The following is a 22549-nucleotide window of genomic DNA, read 5'->3' as shown; positions in this document are numbered from 1 at the left end:
GAAAGAAGGGAGCTCTCTACAAGACTACTTTTTATCCCATTTTCCCCCTATTTGCTGCACAAATTAATCTCCTGACACTAGTGAATCCTTTCTTCATGGCGTCTGCACACATTCATCTACAGCAACTCCTTCCTGGAAAACCTACATTTATCTTCATTTCATCTTTCAAGAACTGAATTGAAATCCATTGCTTCTAGGATGCCATTTTTCTGACACTGATTAGAGGAGTGTAGTGGCTAAGCCTGCAAGTATGTCATGAAATATCAAAATCAGTTCTTCAATTGCCCTGGGTAAAATCGCCATCTTCTTTTATTACATGGCCCATTCTTCTAGTCCTCATGGTGTATATGCAGCCTTTCCTCTTGAATCCAGTTATTAAGTATCAACACCCTGAGCTCGGAAGAGTTTCTTGTAACTTTATTTCCATTTGTTGTATGCATGAAGAAACAAAATCCTGTGTGTAATTAATCATATTTTAAAATGCTTCTCTGATAAATTTTGGCATATCTTAAAATTTACCAAGTATTATAGCTTAACACCTTCCACAGCTAAGCTGGAAATTCATTTTATAGTTTAAGAGGGAAAAGGTTGTGTTTCATTACAAATGTGGACTATGCCAGATAAGCTATGATTTTAGCACCTGCCCTTTCTATGATCTGGCAGCTCCCTACTACACATATTCAATTATCTGTATTTACAGGTATCATGAGCCTCCCTAACAAACTAGACCTTTTGGAGAACTGCTACAGCAATAAATAGCATTTATGAAGTCCAAAGTTCTGCTCCCCTCTTCCCAATGAATTTCTACTAAGACCAAAGATATTTTCATAGTTTTACTTTTACTAGTAAAGCAAAACTGCAGCAACAGTAGTTCTCACCCTGGCTGCAGGTCAGAGTGACCTGGGGACATCTTAAAAATCTTGACACCCAGGGCTGCCTGGGTGGCACAGATGGTTAGGCATCTGACTCTTGGTTTCAGCTAGGATCTTGGGATTGAGCCCCACATTGGGTTCCACGCTCAACATGGAGTTCACTTGGGTTTCTCTCTCCCCCTCCCAATGCCCACCCTCCTTCAAAAATAAATAAAAATATCTTGATACACAGACTGTGCCTCAGTTCAATTAAACCAGAGCCTCCAGGGGGGAACCCAGGCAGCAATATAGGTGACCCTTGAACAGCATGGGTTTGAACTGCACAGGTGCACTTACACGCAGATTTTTTTTTCATTGCAGAGCAGTACTATAAATGTATTTTCTCTACCTTATGATTTTCTTCATAACATTTTCTTTTCTCCAGCTTACTTTGTTGTAAGAATACAGCATATAAACATAAAACATACAAAATATGTGTTAATCAATTGTTTATGTTATCAGTAAGGCTTCTTACTGATAGTCAACAGTAGACTATTAGTAGTTAAGTTTGGGGGAGTCAAAGGTCATACAAGGATGTTTGACTGCATGGGGCCGGTGCCCACCACATTATTCAAGGATCATCTGTATTTTCTGAGGTGCCCAGGTGATTCCAACAGGCAGCCTGGGGTGAGAACCACTAGCGTAGCAATACTGGGAAAACATCTAGTATCCTGTTTGCATTGGGTAAGAACTAGTATGTCCAAAATCTAAGTTGTAGCATAGCAACACTGGGAAAACATCAAATATCCTGCTTGCATTGGGTAAGAACTAGTATGTCCAAAATCTAAGTTTTGCTCATGTGTACTATCATCCATCTGTGAACCCAATTCTGAATGTCCTACAGCCAAATGAAGTTATGATAGTAACATGGAGACTAACCCCTAAAGAAAAAGAGTAAAGAGCCAGCATAGGTCTCTAATGATTTAGGGCCCTTTTTTAGGGAGAAAGAAGAGGAGAGAGTAGGTGTATCTTACAATTGCCAGCACACAATGGATTGTATTCTAAAAATCTACATGCCTATGGTTCCCTGCTTCATCCTCACCCCTCCAGATTCTGATAAGCAGTTCCAGAATAGCAGATAGGTTGGGCATCTGTGTTTGGGTAATGTCTTTATCCCATCCTATGTTTAGATATGGAAAGCACAAAACTGTTGTGTTTTTCATCCATGGATTTAGGCATTATATTTCCACTAGCTTTTGGTTTTTCCCCTAGATATGTGTCCTACTCACGTGCAAATTAAAAGTTTGTATAATTAGAAGTAGGGTGGTTAAAAATGAGATGAACATGACTGCCCTTACCTTCCCTGACTTTGGTCCCTCCAAGGACTATCGCAGATATGCCAACAGATGACGATAAGAGCCAAATACAGATGTTGATGATCTTTGCCTTCATAGGTGTGCGAAAGTCTAAAGCCTTGACAGGGTGGCACACAGCAATGTATCGGTCCACACTCATCATGGTCAAGGTAAATATGCTGGTAAACATGTTATAGTAGTCAATGGAAATGACTATCTTGCACAGCACATCCCCAAATGGCCAGGAATTCATCAGATAGACCGTGCTCTGGAAGGGCATGGTTGTAGTAACTAAAGCATCTGCCAACGCCAGGTTAAATATATAAATGTTGGTTGCTGTCTTCATCTTTGTGTATCTAAAAGACAAGAAACAAGATCATTTCTCTTCAACTTTATGTCAAGCCCATGAGGTAAATGTATTTGTAACAACCTTTGAATTATTAAATTTGTTTTTCATTCACTTATTCTTTACATATTTATTGAGCATCTAATATATAAAAGACTCTTCTAGTTATTAAGGGTAGTAGGAAACGTGGACAAAAATCTCTGACTTGACTTAGCTTTTATTCTAGTGCTTTGTTCAAAATATATTTAAATTTAAAAAGGGGAAGAAAATAGCATAGATAAATAGATAAATATACATACAGATCTTTTTGACAGACTTACACATAATACAGGTCTTTCTTTTGTGACTGACAATTCATTTTAATCCTATCGGAGTTGCTTGCGTTTAAGCATTTTTTTTACATACTTTATTACTTCCCTTTCCCTGTGTAAAACAAAGATAAAGCTTACTCAACTTTTCCTCAGGGTCATTTTGAGAAATCCATCATTGTAATTACATCTTTTGAAAATTTGAAATGGTTTTCATTTTTAAAATACATTCAATTTCAATGGCTAAAACACAGCTGTTTGTTGATTTTTGTTTGCCAGTGTGCCATTAGTTTTTCATCTTAAATGCATTATGTAAATAAAGCAGGCTGAGTTCTTCCTTATACACATCACAGCACTAAATGTAATCTAGCGCAGTAGGTGAGAAATAACTCAGTTTTTCTTCACTCTCATTTTGAGAGATTTTTAAAGCACATAAGTTGTTTCCTCTTCCAACTGAGGGGACAGTAATTTTCAAAACAGGTCAAAAACATTGCCTTTAAGCCCAAATTATTCTTTCCATTATAACATGAAGTTGAGAACAATTCCGTTTTCAACTAAAACTGAATTAAGAAGATTGTTTTACTTAGAGAATGCTCCCTGAGGGATCTATAGGGCATGAAACATTCCAAACAGTATCAGCAGGTTTTCAGAGGCCAAATGCCTTTGAATATGTAGGGGAAATCCATGTTAATTACTTTCTACACACCTCAGATTTGTAGACCTTATCGTAATTAACTCAGTCATGCCCCACGTACCTTCTTAATGTTATGGCTTTGACTGTTATTAAAGGTCACTTATAAGGAACTGTCTTATGGAAAATTACCGCTTTGGCTATAAAATCAATATCAATGTTTTTTATTGATCCCTGCTAGGGTGTCTTTCAATACATAAATTTCTACATGAGAAATGTCTTTTAAAACATGTAGTGACAGAACAGCCTTGGCTCTCCTGGGGGGCAGGACTTCTATGAAGTCAGATCATCCAGAGTCTGGATTCAGTGTATGATTTTCTGAGTTTCAGGTCCTGTCACATAAAGATAATAAAACCAAATTGTTGTACCCGAGGTAAAGGCAGTAGTTGACCTGACTCAAAATGTGTGACACACAGGGTCACACTTCACTCTCAGCATCCCACTCACCCTCCCCCCAAATCCTCCCCTCCTCTCTTTTCTTCTTGCTAGAAAATGGTTTGTCTGTGCTTGGATGAACGCATGGTAAAGAATGGCACAGAGTCAGTATCTGTGGGTTTCCATTTTTATGCTCTGCTATCTAAAGAGTGCTTTAATCTGGAGAGTAAGTTTATTTTAAAATAGGTTATGTTTTACCTTTACAATTTTCACTCAAATATTATTAAGTGGCCTATAAGTTTTAGAAAGTGATTAAATGTGGGGTGCCTGGGTGTCTCAGTCAGTTAAGCATCTGCCTTTGACTGAGGTCATGATCTCGGGGTCCTGGGATCAAGTCCCATGCTGAGTTCCCTGCTCAGTGGGGAGTCTGTTCCCTCTGCCTCTCCCCCCAATGCTTATGCTCTTTCTCTCTTAAATAAATGAATGAATGAATAAATAAATAAATAAATAAATAGTGATTAAATGTATATGGCCAATGCTCAGAGCATAGGCATTATAAAGGCACAGATAACTAGGGAAGTCCACTTCCCGAGACAGAGCAAATGTTTCCAGTGAGCAAGACTGAAATGCTATCTGTTCAAATGTTGTCTTCTTTAAGGTATGGTTTTGTGTTTGAAAAGTACATCTTATAAGCCAACCTCCTATTCTGTCAACTTTCTCTCCAAGAATCCCTGATATTAACAAAGATTGTAGCGGGCAGTACCTTTGACTTCTGCTCTCATATTTAGTGACCCTGATACTCTCCTCTTACTTTATGAAGTTAGACAGACATTCCCTGTCTCATACAGTTGGGTAGACCTAGGTTCTATTCCTTATTTTTCCCTCCAACTGTAAGATTTTGGAGAGGTTACTAAGAATGGAGCTTCAGTTTCTCAACTATAAAATGGGAAATATAATGTTTATCTCATAGAACTCCTGAGATAGTTAATGGAATGCCCCTAATCCAGAGAATATGTCTAATTTTTTTCATGGTCTTCAACTCTTCTCCCTCCCTTATGTATGTGGCCATCAGTCACAACAAGAAGAAAAAAAGGAACCTAGTTTTTAGTTAGAGCCATTGTTCAGCTTGAATATGAAAGATAATAGTAAAAATGACGCCTGTGACCTTACATGTTAGAAGAATGTGAATGGAATGAAATATGAGTTATGATAAAATATAATATGCACCTTTATCAACAATTATGGAAAGAGCCCAAGTGTCCACCGACTGATGAATGGATAAAGAAGATGTCTATATATACAGTGGAATATTACTCAGCCATAAACAAGAATGAAATCTTGCCATTTGCAACAATGTGGATGGAGCTAGAGAGTATTATGCTAAGTGAAGTAAGTCAATCAGAGGAAGACAAATACCATATGATTTCCTCATATGTGGAATTTAAGAAACAAAACAGATGAACATAGAGGAAGAAAAAAAAGAGAGGGAAGCAAACCATAAGAGACTCTTAACTATAGAAAACAAACTGAGGGTTGATGGAGGGAGGTGGGTGGGGAGATGGGCTAGATGGGGGATGGGCATTAAGGAGGGCACTTGTGATGAGCACTGGGTGTTATATGTAAGTGATGAGTCACTGAATTCTATACCTAAAACAAATATTATACTATATGTTAACTAACTAGAATGTAAATAAAAATTTGATGCAAAAATATGTATATAATATGCATCTTTAATCATAAAATGATGAGTGATTTTCTCTTAGCTTTTCAAAAATACTTTAAAAAATAAATATGAAATTGCTTAAGACTTGAACTTATAAAGAATTCAAATTCTGTCATCAGATCTCAGAATAAGAGAGATGAGCTCCTATAACAGAAATGTCTACAAATTACACTAATTTTAACTATACCAATTATAGCAAAGGTTCTTGCTCCCAGAGAAACAAGCTCTGGCCAGACCATTCATGTAGGGTCTGTCACCATCCCCCAAGGCCAGAGACACTTACCAGAGACCTAGAGACATACCTGCACCCTCCTTTCATGGAGACCTTTGGATCTGCCAGCATCCCGATGTCAGGGCGTCACTCTCATTTTGAGATGGTTCATGTTGATGATGATCTTACTAACCATTTATTTCTAACACTCCCTGTGTCAGACTCTGTGTACATCCCACATATTTATCCCATTCAGCCCTCACCACAACGTCACATGGTAGGTATCAGTATCCCTTTTCTACAGGTGACGCCACTGAGAATCAAGGGAGTTATGTGCATTTCTCAAAGTCATACGGCTGTAAACAGCATTGCATGACTCAAACCTGGGTGCTGGATGCCAGTCTCTGCATTCTTAAATCCCCCCAGCACTGTATAATTTACAAAGACCAGTACTTTGACCTCCATGTATTTTATCTGATTCTCGAGACAATGACTCCTTGAGTTTAGCCAGGAGATTTATGTCTTCTCCCTAATATTAGTGAGGCAAGTTAGACTCAGGTGAGTAAAGTGATGTTTCTTTTTCTTTTTTTAATTTAGTTTTTAAAGATTTTACTTATTTATTTTTGAGAGAGAGAGAGCAGGAGCATGCACAAGCAGGGGCAGGGGGGTGGGGGGGTAGGCAGAGGGAGAAGCAGACACCCCGCTGAACAGGGAGCCCAGTGCAGGACTCGATGCCAGTGTCCTGGGATCAAGACCCAAGCCAAAGGCAGACACTTAACCGACAGAGCCACCCAGGCACTCTAAAGTGATGTTTCTAATGTTGGCAAAGGCGGACCTTGGTGGCATGATCTGGAAGGGGCAGAAGGGCAAGGCCTTTTCCCAGGGTTCTGGAAGACACATACTTATAAACCTACCACACTGAAAGAGAGAACTGACAGGTATAATTCAAACTAGTGAATAAACTATGAGTTCAACAAATATTTACTGACGGTCTTTTATGTACTACACTGGACCGGATCCTGTGAAAGTGTGATAGTAAGACCCTCACCCTCAAAGACAGTCTTGTTGAGCACTCTGGTATTGTTCATTTAATCAAAAGGAGATAGTAGCTAGTCCTTTCAGTCAAATGTCCCCTGAGGGGAGAAAAAAGTACACTTTCTTACTATGATAAGATATGAAATGATTTTCCATTTCATCCACCCTGCTTTACAAAAATGTGCAAATATTTCAAGTAAAATGGCATCATGTGGGTGGGAAGCTTTGGCTCGTGTGGAGAAGCTGGAGGTGGGCTGGCAGCGAGTGGTTGCACTTTTTAGCATACATACCACAGGGGCATATGGCACTAAAAGAGCAAAGTCTGTGGGGTTGTCCTCACTACACTTGTCAATGTTACAAACCTGAAAACGATGGTAACGTGTACCGGACGGGATGCCAGGAGCAGGCCAGGAAGAGAGGTCAACCAGAGAACCCAGGGTGCCGGCTGTGAGGAAGGTCATTGCCTGGCTACATGGCAGAGGGTGTCTCCGGGAGTAAGAAATGCCCCTCATCATACGTTAACTCAAGACCTTCCTACTGGAGTTCTCTTTACAGAGAACTGAGGGGTGTCTGCTGGATTGGCAGCCATATGCACACAAGGTTATCTGCTGAGCTATCAGGAACCAATGTCACCAGGCAGGGTTTCTGGGAGAGCCTGGCACTTGCCAGGAGAAAAATGAGGCACCAGCGGGAGGAACATTGACCTTGAGCCACAGCAGTCTCACATCTTCCCGTCCTTCCCATGTGCCTGCTGTGCTCAGACACTGTGCAGGTAGAAGAGCTCATTCTTGAATTATTAGCATCCCTTGCTGTTGAGGTTCATTGCCCGAGTGCTTTATTTTAAATTTAAGTGATGCTTCTTTAATCAGGAGCTCCTTTTTAGCTTTATGACAGCATAATAAACCCATAATCTTGATGGGTAATCACCATATATCTTTAAATACATACATGTTTCCCATTTTACTGGAAAGTTATTTTTAGCTCTTACCTGCAATTGTCCCCCATGCTGACAATACACACACACCCTCTCTTCTCTCTGGTTATAGTCAAGCTTCCTCCCCTGTCTTCATCATTTCATTATTTCAACACATTTTTAAGTGTCTGCTCCATATACAGCAATATACTGGGCATTGAGGATGATTGAAAAACTCAATATACAGACCGTGCCCCAGGGAACTTTTCAACTGACTGAGTCAAAATTACAACGTGAACTAGAGGAATGGATGGAAGAGCAGGATCAGCGTGTAGTGAAGAGATCAGGACACATCATAAAGAAGACAAAACCTGGACAGGATCTTGACCTTTCAGAAGGATTTGGAGAGAGAGGCTTTCATGGCTACAGTAATGGGAACCTGGCTGAGCTGGAAAAAGGGGTGTCAGGGCACAGAGGACCTTGAATACCAAAGAGGCAAAACCATGTGGAGTGTTCATTGAGGGCTTACTACGGGACAGACTCTGTTTTGGGAACTCTATCTGGCAGAGTTATCTTGATGACTAAATGAGACAATCCCTCAAAGTACCCAGCACAGGCCTTGGTATTTGATGATTGCTCACTGGATGCCAGCCCTCACAGTCATTAATGCTGCTGCTAGTATCATTACTGTGGTCACTGATGACCTGCACCGGTCCTAATAACCTGCCTGACAGTCCCATAAGATTCCACTGCCCCCAATTCTTCTGAAGAGTAAGCAGTCTTAGAGATGATTCTCAGGGGTTCTCAGAGTCCATAGCTAATCAGTAAAGGAATTCAGGGCTGTCATTCCAAAGTTTCTTAAGGAGGCAGAAATTTTATCAGAGAAATAATGTGATTCTGTGAGTTCTGCTCCTTCCAGCAGCTAAAGATTGAAAAGCATTCCAATAAGTGTGGTGAAATACGTGTCATGAGGGTAAAAAAAACATTTGATATGAGGGAATGGGGCATGAGTCGGGGAATACTAATATTGAACACTAGCACGCTGCCCATCCATGGACAAAGGCTGTCATGTACATTATATATAGTGTTGCAGTTTTTCCACAAACAATACCCATCCTTTGGGTGAGGAAACAGTAAAGAGGAAGTAAATGGCTTGCCTGAGACCACAAATTAGTGAGACTTTAGGGAGTAAAAATCTGTAGCCATCAAACCACAGCTGTAACAGAATGAAACAAACAAACATACACCCTAATGGTCATTTTTCTGAATAGACCCCTTTAGTATAGCAAATACCTATGGGCCAACAGAAAACAACTGAAGAATTGCTGTTTGGTCCTGGTGAAAAAAAAGGAGTGTGACCAAACGCTCCTGACCCACAGGAAGCTGGCCACTCACCCCCCAACACACCAAGCTCAATAGAAGGAAATTTCTGTGATACCTGGGAAAATGCAGTCCTTTTAAACCAACAGTGGAAGACTAGCATAATGACACTCTTTTCTCTGCGCTGCCAACAAGCATGATTTATTCATTTTCCTGGGCATGTTTTCCAGATACAGAGCATTCCAGATTTTACGTTTTAAATGATCAGAAATGATGGCTTTACTGATGTGAATTTTCAGAAGAATTTATTCAAAAATATAATGAGTTTGCTTCATTAATTCTCCAGATAAGTTTCAGTTCCTCTCAAAATTAAGTTGCTATGTCTTTTTGGACTATTTACCATTGAAATTATGGTTCTTTACTAAGGGGCAATAGCTTACTAATTTTTTTTAAGATTTTATTTATTTATTTGACAGAGAGAGACACAGCGAGAGAGGGAACACAAGCAGGGGGAGTGGGAGAGGGAGAAGCAGGCTCCCTGCTGAGGAGGGAGCCCGATGCGGGGCTCCATCCCAGGACCCTGGGATCATGACCTGAGCCGAAGGCAGACGCTTAACAACTGAGCCACCCAGGGCCCCAGCTTATTAATTTTTAAGGGAAGGAAAGGGAATTCATTTATTGTTTCTCCAATGATCTGACTCTGCAATTGACTACATTCACTATATTCACATTCACTATGTCAATCCACAGATTCATTCAGATGTCAGGCAGGCCCCTTCAGTTCCCCAGAATTACCCTCCCATATGCAAAGAGCAAAAGCTATAGAAAAAACAGAGGGGCAGAATGTGTCCCCGAGTTCCACAACTGACACAGCCTCGGTGACCATGCTGGCAGTGATGGACGGCCAGAATGGTGGACAGGTGTCACGTCGCATGGGGGGCAGGCTGTCCATGCAGGGTGGTGGGAGAATGTAGAATAGTGATCTCACTGCAAGAGCTGGTGCCCAGGATCTGCTCGTCCTCTGTAGGCATGGTCCTGACACCCAGAATGAATGTTCTAGTGTATTCAGCTGTGCACATAGGGTGAGCGTTTATCATGCCTGACAACACCCAGTAGAAAAATTACAAATCTCATGTGATTGACATGTTGTTTCTCGGCCTACGACTATCTGGATATTTAGAAGTACACAGATATCTTAAATGATTTTTCCAATTTTATACAGAAAACTGACGTAGCGAAGGGAGCCGCAGGATGCTGGTAGAGAGGAGACAAGATTACCCTTCCTCTCTGCACTCTTATCAGAAGGAAATGGTCCCTTCACTGGGTGGAAAGCAATGTGGTAAGCAGAGAGAGTTTAGTTGTGTTGTGAGGTTAAGTAAGTTAATACTTAGTAGGAGCTCAGAAAAATGTTCCCATTGTCTCTAAATGCTTGAAATTCTAACCGTTGTTAATCTGAAGGCTCCCTTCCCCACCTTCAGACCAGTCCTTTGGGATCTTTCAATTCATCACATATTCATCACGTGCTTTCTGTTCTTCTCATCTTTCATCTAAATTCTGACTTGCTAGATCAGAGAAGGGGTAAGTGTTTAAACACACACACACACACACACACAGAGAAGCCTTTTACAATATTATTCCCACTCCTAAAATCTCCTTTCTTACATCGGTCTTCCTTATCTCAGACATAAGCCAGTATCCCCTCCAAAGAAAGAAACAAACAAAAGTTGGCTGATTTTCTGTGGAGGAATAAATCTTTGTTAATACAGTTTTGAGCCTGCATTACTTACACCACTGAAACCATGTAAGCCAAACCTTAGAAAAAAGACTGTCCTGCAGCCATACAGTTTTAGGTTTTTGCACTGAAGACAGAGCCCCCCATGGCAACGATAACTGAGTGCATCCAGAAGTTAATCTGGAGTGAAGAAAGTGCCAACTGCACAGTTCACATGAAGATACTGCTACTCAAGAGATACAGCTGAATGATTGATGGAGAGGGGCAACCATCTCCTAGCCAGAAATAAGTCCCTCCTAAAACTAATTCAAAGACAGGCACCAGGAAAAATTGTAAAGTCTCATAAAATGAACAGAATCAAGAAGGGATTTTGAAGACTACAATTTTGCCTAGAGTCTGTTAGAGGTTAGGAGCTCTATGCCTGATGACCAAATTGGTTTTCTTTCTCTTTCTTTCTTTCTTTTCCTTTTTTTGGGGGGGGGGATGCAGCTGGTTAGTCTCCGATCTCTGAAACACAAGGATTTGGATTTCAGCTCCAATCACATGTTCCACAGGGAAGAAAATAATTCTATTTTGCTAATCCATATCACCAGTTGCAATGAAACCAATTCTCTCTTTTAAGAGCTTGTGAAATAATAAAATTACTTGGAGAAGTGCAAGATAGGCACTTTTGAAAATAATTTCTGGAGGGATCTTCACTATGCTTACTTTTAGGAAATGTTCAACATTGATTCCAAGAGAGGACTCAGGATAAATGAGAACATATTTTTCAATCAAAGCCTGAGATAAGATGGATGTCAGAGAGGGAGCAGCACCAGGTTAATTATACCAATATGCCTCTGCCTTTTCTTCAATGCCTGGCTAGGTGTAGTCTGGTGATACTATCCAAGGTAGGCTACGGTGACATTTGAGAGAATATGGAATATATTTGTACATACAACTGCTGTGATTGCAATGAGAACTTCCAGAAGGAACAGACACTTTCCCTGGATGGAAAAGAAGGCACTGCATCAGACACTCTGATTGGTCACCTCATTTCTTCCCATATCTCCCCAATTTGGTGATAGCCACACAGTTTCCTGGGACTGACACAAGTTCAGCCATGGGGCCCAGACTAACTCAGAGGTGACCTGAGTCCATATATGCAATGTGACCTAAGATGGTCTCCGTAGAGTGGGACTTCTGTCAGTGACTTGGAGAAGAAACACTCTGTCCCCCAATTTATGAACAAGAAAACGGGTACCCTTGCAAAAAACAACCTATGTACTCGGCAAGCTTGGGTGGGTTGGCTGCCTTTGGAGGAGAAATTTGAGTTCAGGAAATGGAAATATTTCCAGAGTATTTTTGTGGTTTTGTTTTGGTTTTTGTTTTGGTTTGGTTTGGTTTGGTTTGGTTGGTTGGTTGGTTTTTTCCTAAGCCTCTTATAAAGTTGCCCTTCTTAGGAAATTTCAACACTGCCCAGGCTGAACTACAGGGAAGCACAAGTCTTCTACTCTCAGGGCAACGGTAGCAGAAGACTGACCCCCTAGAGGTCTTTATTGTGGTAGCAGTGAATTAATGAAAACTAATGAAAAAAGCAAAAGGCAAAACTTAAGACCAAAAACCAAGTAATTTTGATTCCTGTTATTTTTGTCCTAATAATTTTTCCTTGTTTATCCTTACACTTAACTTAAAAAGAAGAATAAAGCTTTTCTTCAAATTAAACAAAAGAGAACATATATACATAATTATCATGAAAATTGAAGCTTGAGGAGAGTGTTTTCTTAAGGAGAACAGAAAGGGGATTGGCAGTGATTAGGGCTGAGTTATGTCCCCTCAGATACATGCGTTCAAGTTCTAACACCCCAGTACCTCAGAATGTGACTGTATTTGAAGATAGAGCCTTCAAAGAGGCAAAGTGAGGAAAAATCAAGGTAAAATGGGGTCATGAGGTTGGGACCTAATCCAATTTGACTGGTGTCCATATCAAAGGAGGAGATTAGGACACAGACACACACAGAAGGAAGACCCTGTGAGGACACAGGGAGAAAATAGCCATCTGCAAGCCAAGGAGAGAGGTCTCAGAAGAAACCAACCCTGACAATACCTTGATATTGGACTTCTAGCCTCCCTGTGAGAAAATAAGTTCTGTTGCTTAAATCACCCAGTTTGTGGCACTTTTTGATGGCAGCCCTAGCACACTAATAGAGAGCAGAGCAGCAGAAAGAAGTTCCACCTGCGGTCAGCAGCCTACCTCTGCTGATGCCTGCCCTCCAGGTTTCAGACTAGCTCAGCCAGTCCCACTGTCACATAACCCAAGCCCTTGCAACAAATCTCTTCATATGTACATCTCCTATTGGTCCTGTTGTTCTGATTGAATCCTGACTAATACAGAGAGTGTGTAAAGTGAGGACAGAAAAGCTGAGAAGGCTCTGGAAAACATGACCATTTAAGAAACACGAGAGGAAGAGGAGTCTGTGCTGTAGACGAGAAACCCCAAGGATGTGGCAGGAAGTGAAGGACAGGGTGATATCAGAGAAAGTGAAGGGCGTAAGACTGGTCGAGCATGCCAAATCTCCACAGAAATCAAGGGACAGTCAGCCTGAAATGAGCAGCTGAAACGTGATGTTCTAGCTTTGGTAAAGGAGCTTCAGGGAGCGAACCCAAGTACATGGGGCTGAGGAACAGGTGGAAGACAAGAAAATGAAGAAGAAGGTTTATCCCTCCAAGAAACTTACCTACAACACACAGGAGGATGAAAAGACATTAGCTAAGGGAACTCAGAAAAATGGAAGGGTCGTGGATATTAATTACCTGTAAGATGACAGATGCTTGAGTATGTCCAGATGCATAAGGGACAAAAGCAGTGAAGAAATTACAAATAGCGTAGAAAGGGGATAGCTAACACAGCAGAGACCTCAGGAGAGCTGGAGATGATGAGATTCAACTCTCAGGAGCAGGGATTTGCTCTGGATACAAAGAAGGAAACATCGCCACAGAGATGGAATGATACAAGGCAGGGCAGCTGCCAGTGCACGTATGTAGGAAGAGCATTCCCAGCAACTAGACTCTAGCGTCACAGTGAACTACTGAGTTAAGACCATCCCCTGACCATGACGAAATATGGTCAGGGAGAGGGTTTAGGAATTAGTGCCAATGAAATTAGTTTGAGGTTCTTTTTGTTGGTTCTTTTTTTTTTTTTTTTTTTTTTTTTAGTGACAATTGGGAAAAGAAATCGGCTCTTTCTGGAAATAGGAGAGAGACATAAAAGCACTAGGCAGACTTGGGGTCAGATACACTTGAAGGCGGTGACTTTGCCTTCAAGTGTATCTTTACAAAGATAAAATTGATTTTATTCAGCAGCATTCAATTTGCTGGGAATAGGAATAGGAAGATAAGGTACAGGCTTGATCCAGGGTCGAGGTTCAGACAACGGCAGAAGGACAAGAAGGCAAGGCAGCCGAATGTATTGTCAAGAGAGACTGCAGTGATGGTTTATGGTGCCCAGGCGAGGTAAGAAAAAAAAGAGCATCTGGGAGAAAATGAAGGGCTGCCTGGTAAGAAAGTATCCACAGGTCTGCAGAAGTGGTATAGAGGGCAATGAATTCAACAGTAAACCAAAGCACAGGCTCTGGGGTCAGGCTGGCTCCACAATCAGCAAGGTGCGACCTTGGTCAGTTTATTTAATCTTACTTTGCCTTCATTTTCACCATCTGTTAAATGGGGATGGTAAGACACCTATAGTTGTGAAGAGTAAATAAAATGATTCACGTGAAGTAGGAGCTTTACCGGCCTGGCATATATTTAGTGTCCCTTGGGTTCTGGTCATGTCCGCTGGGAGAGGAGACAGTCATATGCATGGAAGTTGTGGGAGAATGGTTTAAGATGTCACAGGTGAGACTGCCTGGCAAGTTCCAGGATGTGGGTGTGGGTGGGCATCACAGCATTCACTGCAGGGGACCTGCACAGGAAGAGGTGGAGAGAACACAGGCTTAGGATCCTAAGTGCTACACCCACGGGCACACCTGAGGTGTCGTAAGAGCCAAAGACAGAGATCCAGGGCTGAGGTAAGAACCTCCCACCCCAGGACCACAAACCCCAAAGCCTGGTGAGAAGAGAGGCTGGTTTTCACAATGAAAAGTTACTATGCCCTAATATTAGGCAGTTATGGCAGTTGGTACCTATGAAATGATGAAAACACTTGAAATTATAAATATATTCAGAGGGTACTGGGCAGTATTTCAGGCACCCAAGATGGGAAAGCTATTTGTAAGACAGGTCTAAAAATAGTCAAAGCTTTTTCCACAACCCTAACTTCCTCCCCAGGTCTGAACTGGCCATCTCGGACCTGCAACTGCCCCAACATCCAAGCATCTTTAGAATGATGTCCTAGATGACTGAACCATGCCCCTTTTCAATGTGTAATATTTTAAAATAGTGTCCCTCTCAAAAGTGATCCTCCATCTTTTCAAGCAGTGTTGCTTAGCTCTCAACATCAATTATAAAAACTGCATATGAATTCCTCACTCCGGTTCTGCTCTCAGTCCTGGTGTGTACACCACAGCCACCTCTCTCAAGTCTTCAGTTCCTTCTTCTCCCGAGTGAAATAAACCCACATCCACCAACTTTTCTTTTGAGGTTTTATTTTTCAACTCTTTGACCATCTCTCAGTCTTAACCAACTCCAAATACTCCTTAATCCTCTTAGCTATAGATGTAAGCAAACTAATGTTTCAGTACATTGGCATTCCAGGATGATAGTGAAACTCCTCACTTTTCGTACTTCATCTCCAAGTAGTTGGGAGTGGAGTGGGAGGACGGATGATGTTACATGAACTAGCTAACTTCTTTCGTATTTTTAGCTAAATGTATCTCCTTTTAACAAATTTTAGCCCTGGATATCTTTTGGATACACACACACACACATATATATATAATTATATATTGCATATGTTATATAAATATATGAATAATTAGTAAGTGTACTATATTATTATTTATAATGGTGATTATTCATTATAATTACATGTAATTATTATATATATTTATATTTCATTTCTACTTCTATTTCTTCATATTCATATTTGACATTAAAATCCTAGTTAATCTATAATTCTGTTTTCATTCTGACATGTCTACTGTTCCCCATAGGGATGTCTCTGCACATATTTTAGGATTCTTCATTCCTTTTGATCCTACTCTGCAGGGCTATATAAACGGTTGTTAAGCAACTAAGAAGCTCTTCCCAAACTCAAAACTTCAGGTGCTCATTCAAATAACAATAAGATGTATTTATTTTGCTCATGCATTTAAATATGATATAAGTAGGAACAGAGTTGTTGTTTTTCCTTAGCATCTTCTTCTTGTGTAATAATGTTTTATTACAAAACAACAGCCTGTGAACCAAAGATCTCCTAAAAATTTTAATTGTAATTGAGAACACAGCTGTCTTTTCTTTTGGTTGCTATAATCTTCTCTCTAATGGAGAGCAGCCCTGAAATTACTAATGACTTGGAAAAACAATGTGCTTTTAAAATATTTTCTCCCTCTGTAGCCTTTACTCATCACAGATAGAATGCCTATAAAATGCAATACACAATTATGGAAACCAAGGCTACCAAGCTACAAACACTAATTGTAGGTGAAATGAGCTTTATAATATATATTTGGAGGCTTAAAAGATGGGTTTTAGTTCCAGAGCACAGATGAAGATAAAAGACCTGACATTCTCAAACCTAGATAGACAGATAAATGGGCATTTTTTTATTATGATGATTTCCCAAGACTCATGCTACTATAGGTAATGTTCTTAAGGTTCATAATAAATAAAGAGCTAAACTAAAATTAGAATTAAAAAACAAAAACGTAGTTTTTCTTCATCCCTTCAATGTCCTTGAAAAGAGTGACTTATGTCCCTTATTTTACAGGGACGTCTCAAAGGAATGTAAGCTCCTTATTCACTCTTAAAGGTGTATTTCCAAAGCATTAACTCTCCCAGAAAGGGAAATACATATCTATCAAAGGGCACCCAGAGCAAAGTTGGGATTTTTTTTCTTTTCTTGTTTTCTTTGTTGAAAGAGGTCAAAATAAGAATCACATCACTTACCAGAAAATTAGCAGATATAGGTGGATATTTGGGTATTTATAATTAGAAGTTGACTTCAATGTAATGCCACCAAAGAACAATAAAATAGAACCATCGGTTTCTCTCGGTGGAAAATAAAAAGTAAAGCAATTTTTGAAAACCTCCACAACCCACAGTTTAGAGGATAAATATTGGATGGCTTATTTACAAAAATCACTGATATTCTAAATAAATGAGATAACATTTCAGTACTAAAAGGGCTCATGCGTGATACCAACAACCCTAAATAGTATACTGGCTTTTGCTCATAAACCATAATCCCAATCTGATGAGTCACAGAAAATTCTGAATATCTCCAGTGCATTCGATGGGCCTGAATTTTACCTTAAGAAATATTTGCAAAGGACAGAACAAAGTGCTCTGAACTGGCGCGGGCAACCAGGCAAAAAAGCCAGGAAAAGGAACTAGCTTCCCTTCCAGAAGACGCTGACATTCCTCCACGCCCTAGTACTTTCCCTGACCACAGTTCTTAGTAGGGGTTTGGTTAGGGGGGAGGGGGGGAACTGGAAGGGGGAGTGGAGGGTCATTCAAATGCTCAAAACGCCCCTGGCTGTTCGATTCGCCCCCTGTGAACCTCGCAGTTCCCCACCCAAAACCCTTCCAGGAAATCCTTTACTTCAAGGAGGCCACCCTCTGAGAATCTCCAGAGTCCTGCACGGAGGGCAAGGAGTTTCCGCAACCTGGAGGGAGCCGCAACCGCCGGTCCTGGCGGCAGAGCCCGACCTTCCCTCCCGACCCCAGCCACTGCGGCGCCCGGGCCCCGCACTCACCGGATGATCACGAACATGACCAGAGAGTTGCCCACCAAGCCCACGACAAACACCACGGAGTAGACAGCCGTGATGATGACAGGGATGGCGGGAGAGATGTGCGCGGACTCCAGCGGCGCGCCCTCGGATCCCCGGCTGCTGTTGCCGTCAGTCTCGGCCCAGCCCGGCAGCCAGCCGCTGCCGTTCGGGAGCAGGCAGGTGCTCTGGGAGCAGGTGGGGCCCGGCTCCCCGCGGAAGATCTGGACCGGGGACTCCATGGTCAGGCGGCTGCAGCTGGAGGGCAAGCAGAGGCAGAACCTGCAGGGCCACGAGACCGAGAGAACCAGCTGGACCCGGAGAGGCAAACTTTGCTCGCCCACCGGCCAGCGCGCGGAGGCCAGCAGCCCGGGGAGCCCGGGACCCGCTGATGCCCACCCCGGCGCACGTCCCCAGAGGCGGAAAAAGGAGGGCGGACATCTCGCTGCAGCTGAGTACTGGTGAGGCGGACAGCACTGGCTCCTCTTCCCGGGCTCCTGAAATCCCCTCCAACCCTTTCCTAGGCACGGTCCCCTGGTGGAATTGTCCCCAAACTGCTGCTCTGAGCCCCCAGGAACAAAAAGCTCTCGAGCACAAAGCCCTCGCTCCCCAGGACTGCTCCTCGAAAGTCAAAAGCCCAAAGCTCACCTCCGGCTCCCGGAGACCCGCACAGTGGTCCAGGGGACGTCCTGGTCCCTGCGGAACCTCACGCTCCCGGGGCCGCTCAGCTCTCGGAGTCGCCGCGCACCCGCAGCCCAGCGCTCTGGCAGAGGCACCTTTTCAGTCGAGCTCGGTCGCCGCGCTCAGCGCGCGGCTCCCACGACCCGCGGCGGCTCAGCCAGGCCTTTGCTTCTAGGAGTCGGCGGGCTCACTGGCCGGTTGGGTGGAGAACTCCAGGGCGCCCCGCCCCGGGCCGCGCCCCGCCCCACCCCGTCCCGCCCACCCAAACCCAGCCCCGCGCCCCCAGCTGAGGCTCAGGGAGCACCAACTACCCAGAGCCTCAATCAGCCTCTCTTGGATGGCCCTAAGACTGAGCTGCTGTGCCGCTTAGCTTTAGTAATAAGGAAGGGTGTGCCTCAGTGCGAGTATGCATCTGGATTATTCAAAATAAAGTCTAGAACTACTGTGGGCCTCATTCTCCAGACAGGTCTTCTTTCAAGAGAGGAGAAAAAGCATACTTTTATTTGAATGACCCATCCAAATAAAGTAGCAAAATAATCCAATTAGAATAAGACCAGGTCATAAGATATTAATGATTTAGTATACATAAATAGAATATTCCTGTGCATTCTATTCCTTCTAGTCTTCTCTGAGATGACACACAGACTGCACCTTACAGGTATTACCTATATTTCGTTGTATTACCTGCGAATGAGTAAAACACTCTCCTTAGTGTTGGCCAGGGAGTTGACAATGTCTCTTTCTCTTTTTTTAATCCCTGCAATCATCACTTTTCTGTCCCTAGGGTGACTTCTCTACGAAGCCCCCAAGAACCTGAACTCCCATAGAGGAATTCAGTCATCATTTCTGTGCTTAACTCCACCAGTCAAGGATTGCTGTCAGATTCTGCTGGTGAAAGACACCCTCAGGCAAAGAGACCCAGGAGACAATGAAGAAAAGGAAGGAAGGCCAAGGTAAGTTGCACAGGGGAGCCAGGACTCAGCCACTGAACTGAAGGTCCTGAAGGACATTGGGGAAGTTCCCCTCTCCCAACTGGGTATGGGAGTCAGGATGCTGATACAGTCATTCCATTCATCAGTTGACTGCAGAAGAGAGCTCTTACCTTGTTCAAGATATTGTGACCCCCAGAGATGAACCATGAGAGACTATGAACTCTGAGAAACAAACTGAGGGTTTTAGAGGGGAGGGGGGTGGGGGGATGGGTTATCCTGGTGATGGGTATTAAGGAGGGTAAGTACTGAATGGAGCACTGGGTGTTATACGCAAACAATGAATCATGGAACACTACATCAAAAACTAATGATGTAATGTATGGCAACTAACATAATAAAATAAAATAAAATAAATAAAATATGAAATAAAAAATATGAAATAAACAAATGTGAACTGAAAAAAAAAACAGATGAATGGAGAAAAAAAAGATATTGTGACCCCCAAAGAGGCATTTGACCACCAGAGTCTTAACAACAACCTCAAAATGCACAGCTCTTCTTAGCAATTTGATTCAAAGAACAACAGGAAAGCTCTCCTTTGCCCAACAGAATCCCTCCAACCCTGGGATCATTGGTGTTTTGAAAATTATTATCAAATCTTATATCTTTTTAGGTTTTGATTGCAGATTTTCATTAGAAGATGACAAAACATCAGAATGATGGGATCTCCATGTGTCTGAGGGTCCTTCTCTGTTAGGAAGATGGCAGATGAATCATCTCCATGTATCTGGGGGCTTGTTTCCTGCCAGAGGGATCCCAGACTATCATCAAACCAACCTAGGAAGACGTTTTGTTTGAAAACTAAGCAGTATCCAAATAAGAAAGAAAGTAAAAATAGTATGTTAAAGTAAAATAGCTAAGAAAGACAGAATTATCCATCTATCTTTCTGTCTACTACCTATTTATTTATGATTTCATGCATTCAACATACACACAACTGTCTGTGCAACACACTTTTGAAAGGGTGTTTACAATATCTATCCTCCTTTTGCACTCACCACATTGGTTAATTTTTGTTGTTGTTGTATTTAGCACACAGGTGGCTCACACAGCTGGTAACATTACTGAGTTGGCTCAAACACAGGTGTTTCTGGCTCTTGCAATATGCTGATTGCACAGAATGATTTCATGTAAGGGAGCAAATGCAGAGCCACTCTTCCCCAAAAGACAAAATATATATAGAAAGGGTTATTTGGCAAGGACAAAAAAGAAGAACAGGAAAGGTATTACTTGAAAAGATTTAGGTAAAGTTGTTTTTTTCTTTTTTAAGATTTATTTATTTGAAAGAGAGAGCATGAGTGGGTGGGGGGGCAGAGAGGGAGAGGGAGAACCAGACTCCCTGGTGAGCAGGGAGCCCAATGTGGGGCTGGATCCCAGGACCCTGAGATCATGATCTGAGCTGAAGGCAGAGGCTTAACCGACTGAGCCACTGAGGTGCCCTAACAGTTTTAAAGAGGTAAAAAAACTTTAAAGACGTTTCCAAGTTGGTACAATTCCAATAACCTGAACTTTTGCTCTCCCTGTACGTCTCATATCTATACATAGTGTATGTGTATGGAGAGGTTTGCCAGGTACTTCTATAATGAAAGCAGAATGCAGAACTCAGCCTGGGACTTCTAAATTATAAGATGATGTTCTCATTCTGATCACCAATAAGAAACCTCTACTAGTTGGGACAGTCTTTTGAAGGCAAAAATTACTAATTATGATAAAGGCAGTTTTGTTTCATTTGAGTACTCCTATTTTTTTTTTCTTTTTTACCAAACTAATGGCCAAAATAAAGTGAAGCCAAAATGGGCAGAGCATTAAAAAACCTTCAGGCAGTTGCGGTTGCCAGGGGAACCTCGCTTGTGTCTCTGAACACAGTGAGGAAGTCCACTTATGTGGATTCAGGTTGTCAGGAGTATGAGATTTTTATCATAATATTGGAGAAAAGCGAGGAGGGGCAGAGCAAGATGGCGGAGGAGTAGGAGACCTGGATTTCGTCTGGTCTCAGGAAGTCAGCTGGATAGGGATCAAACCATTCTGAACACCTACAAACTCAACAGGAGATAGAAGAAAAGAATAGCAGCAACTCTCTGAACAGAAAAGCGACCACTTTCTGAAAGGTAGGACGTGCGGAGAAGTGAATCCGAGGTGATATTCGGGAGAATAGACGGCGGGGGAGGGGGCCTCCATCGGCCACTTCTGGCAAGTGATAGAGCCGCGGAGCTTAAAATCGGAACTTTTAGAAGTCTGCTCCGCTGAGGGATGTAGCTCCAGTGGCTAAGTGGGGGGTGGAACCCTTGTGGGACAGTGTGGTCTCAGGACCCTCGGGGTCACAGAAAGACCAGGGGTGCCTGAGTGCAGCAGAGCTCCCAGGTATCAGAGAAGGGAAGCCGGCTGCAGAGGCGGAGCCCAGGCGCGGGCTCTCAGCTCGGGGTTGCCATAAACCGTGATCCGGGGCACAGTCGGGCCACTGCTCCTCCAGCAGGGACCCAACAAGCGACAGATCCGGGGAGACTCCCCTTCCTCCCCTGGAGGAGCGGCGAGGGAGCCCACCACAGGGATCTGCTGGGTTTGGAGACTCCACACCGAGTCGGGTACCAGAGATAGAAATGCTCGGTCACAGGCTGGGTGAGCACAGAGTGCGGCCGGAGACCGGGGAGACAGGAATGACTGACTGCTTTTCTCTGGGGGCGCACTGAGGAGTGGGTCCCCAAGTACTCGGCTCCTCTGGGGCGGAGATTGGGAGGCCGCCATTTTCACTATCCTCCTCCAAAGCTGTATGGAAAGCTTGCAGGGAACAAAATCTCCTGAGAGCAATCCCGAGCAGATTACTTAGCCCGGACTGGGCAACGGGGGGCAATTCTGCCTCCGGCAAAGACATTTGGGAACCACAGCAACAGGCCCTTCCCCCAGAAGATCAGCGAGAACAGCCAGCCAAGACCAAGTTTACTGATCAATAACAGCAGAACTCCAGCGCTAGGGGAAAAATGCACAGAGAATCCATGGCTTTTTTACCATGATTCTTTAGTCTTTCAAAGTTAATTTTATTTTTAATGGTCTTTTTTTTTTTGAATTTTTCTTTTTCCCTTTTTCAACCAACATCTTATCAATCCCTTTTTT

General features: G+C 42.6%; 1 protein-coding gene and 1 long non-coding RNA gene across 2 annotated transcripts in view; one reads left to right on the top strand and one right to left on the bottom strand.

The window, feature by feature from the left end:
• Positions 1–18640, bottom strand: part of OPRK1 (opioid receptor kappa 1) — a 33614-nt gene extending 14974 nt beyond the window's left edge. Inside the window, exons 1-3 of the mRNA XM_036106324.2 lie at positions 18417–18640; positions 17754–18050; positions 2210–2562 (exon numbers count right to left, since the gene is read on the bottom strand). Coding sequence (XP_035962217.1) covers positions 2210–2562; positions 17754–18010 — 610 coding nt within the window. The 5' untranslated portion in view covers positions 18011–18050; positions 18417–18640. The remainder of the gene's footprint in view (positions 1–2209; positions 2563–17753; positions 18051–18416) is intronic.
• On the top strand, positions 17997–20375 carry LOC144381861 (uncharacterized). Its single transcript, XR_013447896.1, has 3 exons — positions 17997–18229; positions 19234–19402; positions 20055–20375. It is a non-coding gene; the product is annotated as an uncharacterized LOC144381861 (long non-coding RNA).
• Positions 20376–22549: the final 2174 nt, after the last annotated feature.

This window comes from Halichoerus grypus, chromosome 5, assembly GCF_964656455.1.
Source record: "Halichoerus grypus chromosome 5, mHalGry1.hap1.1, whole genome shotgun sequence".
NCBI classification, from domain to species: domain Eukaryota; kingdom Metazoa; phylum Chordata; class Mammalia; order Carnivora; family Phocidae; genus Halichoerus; species Halichoerus grypus.
Note: the sequence above shows the minus strand (reverse complement) of the source record. Positions and strands in the feature narration are given on the sequence as shown.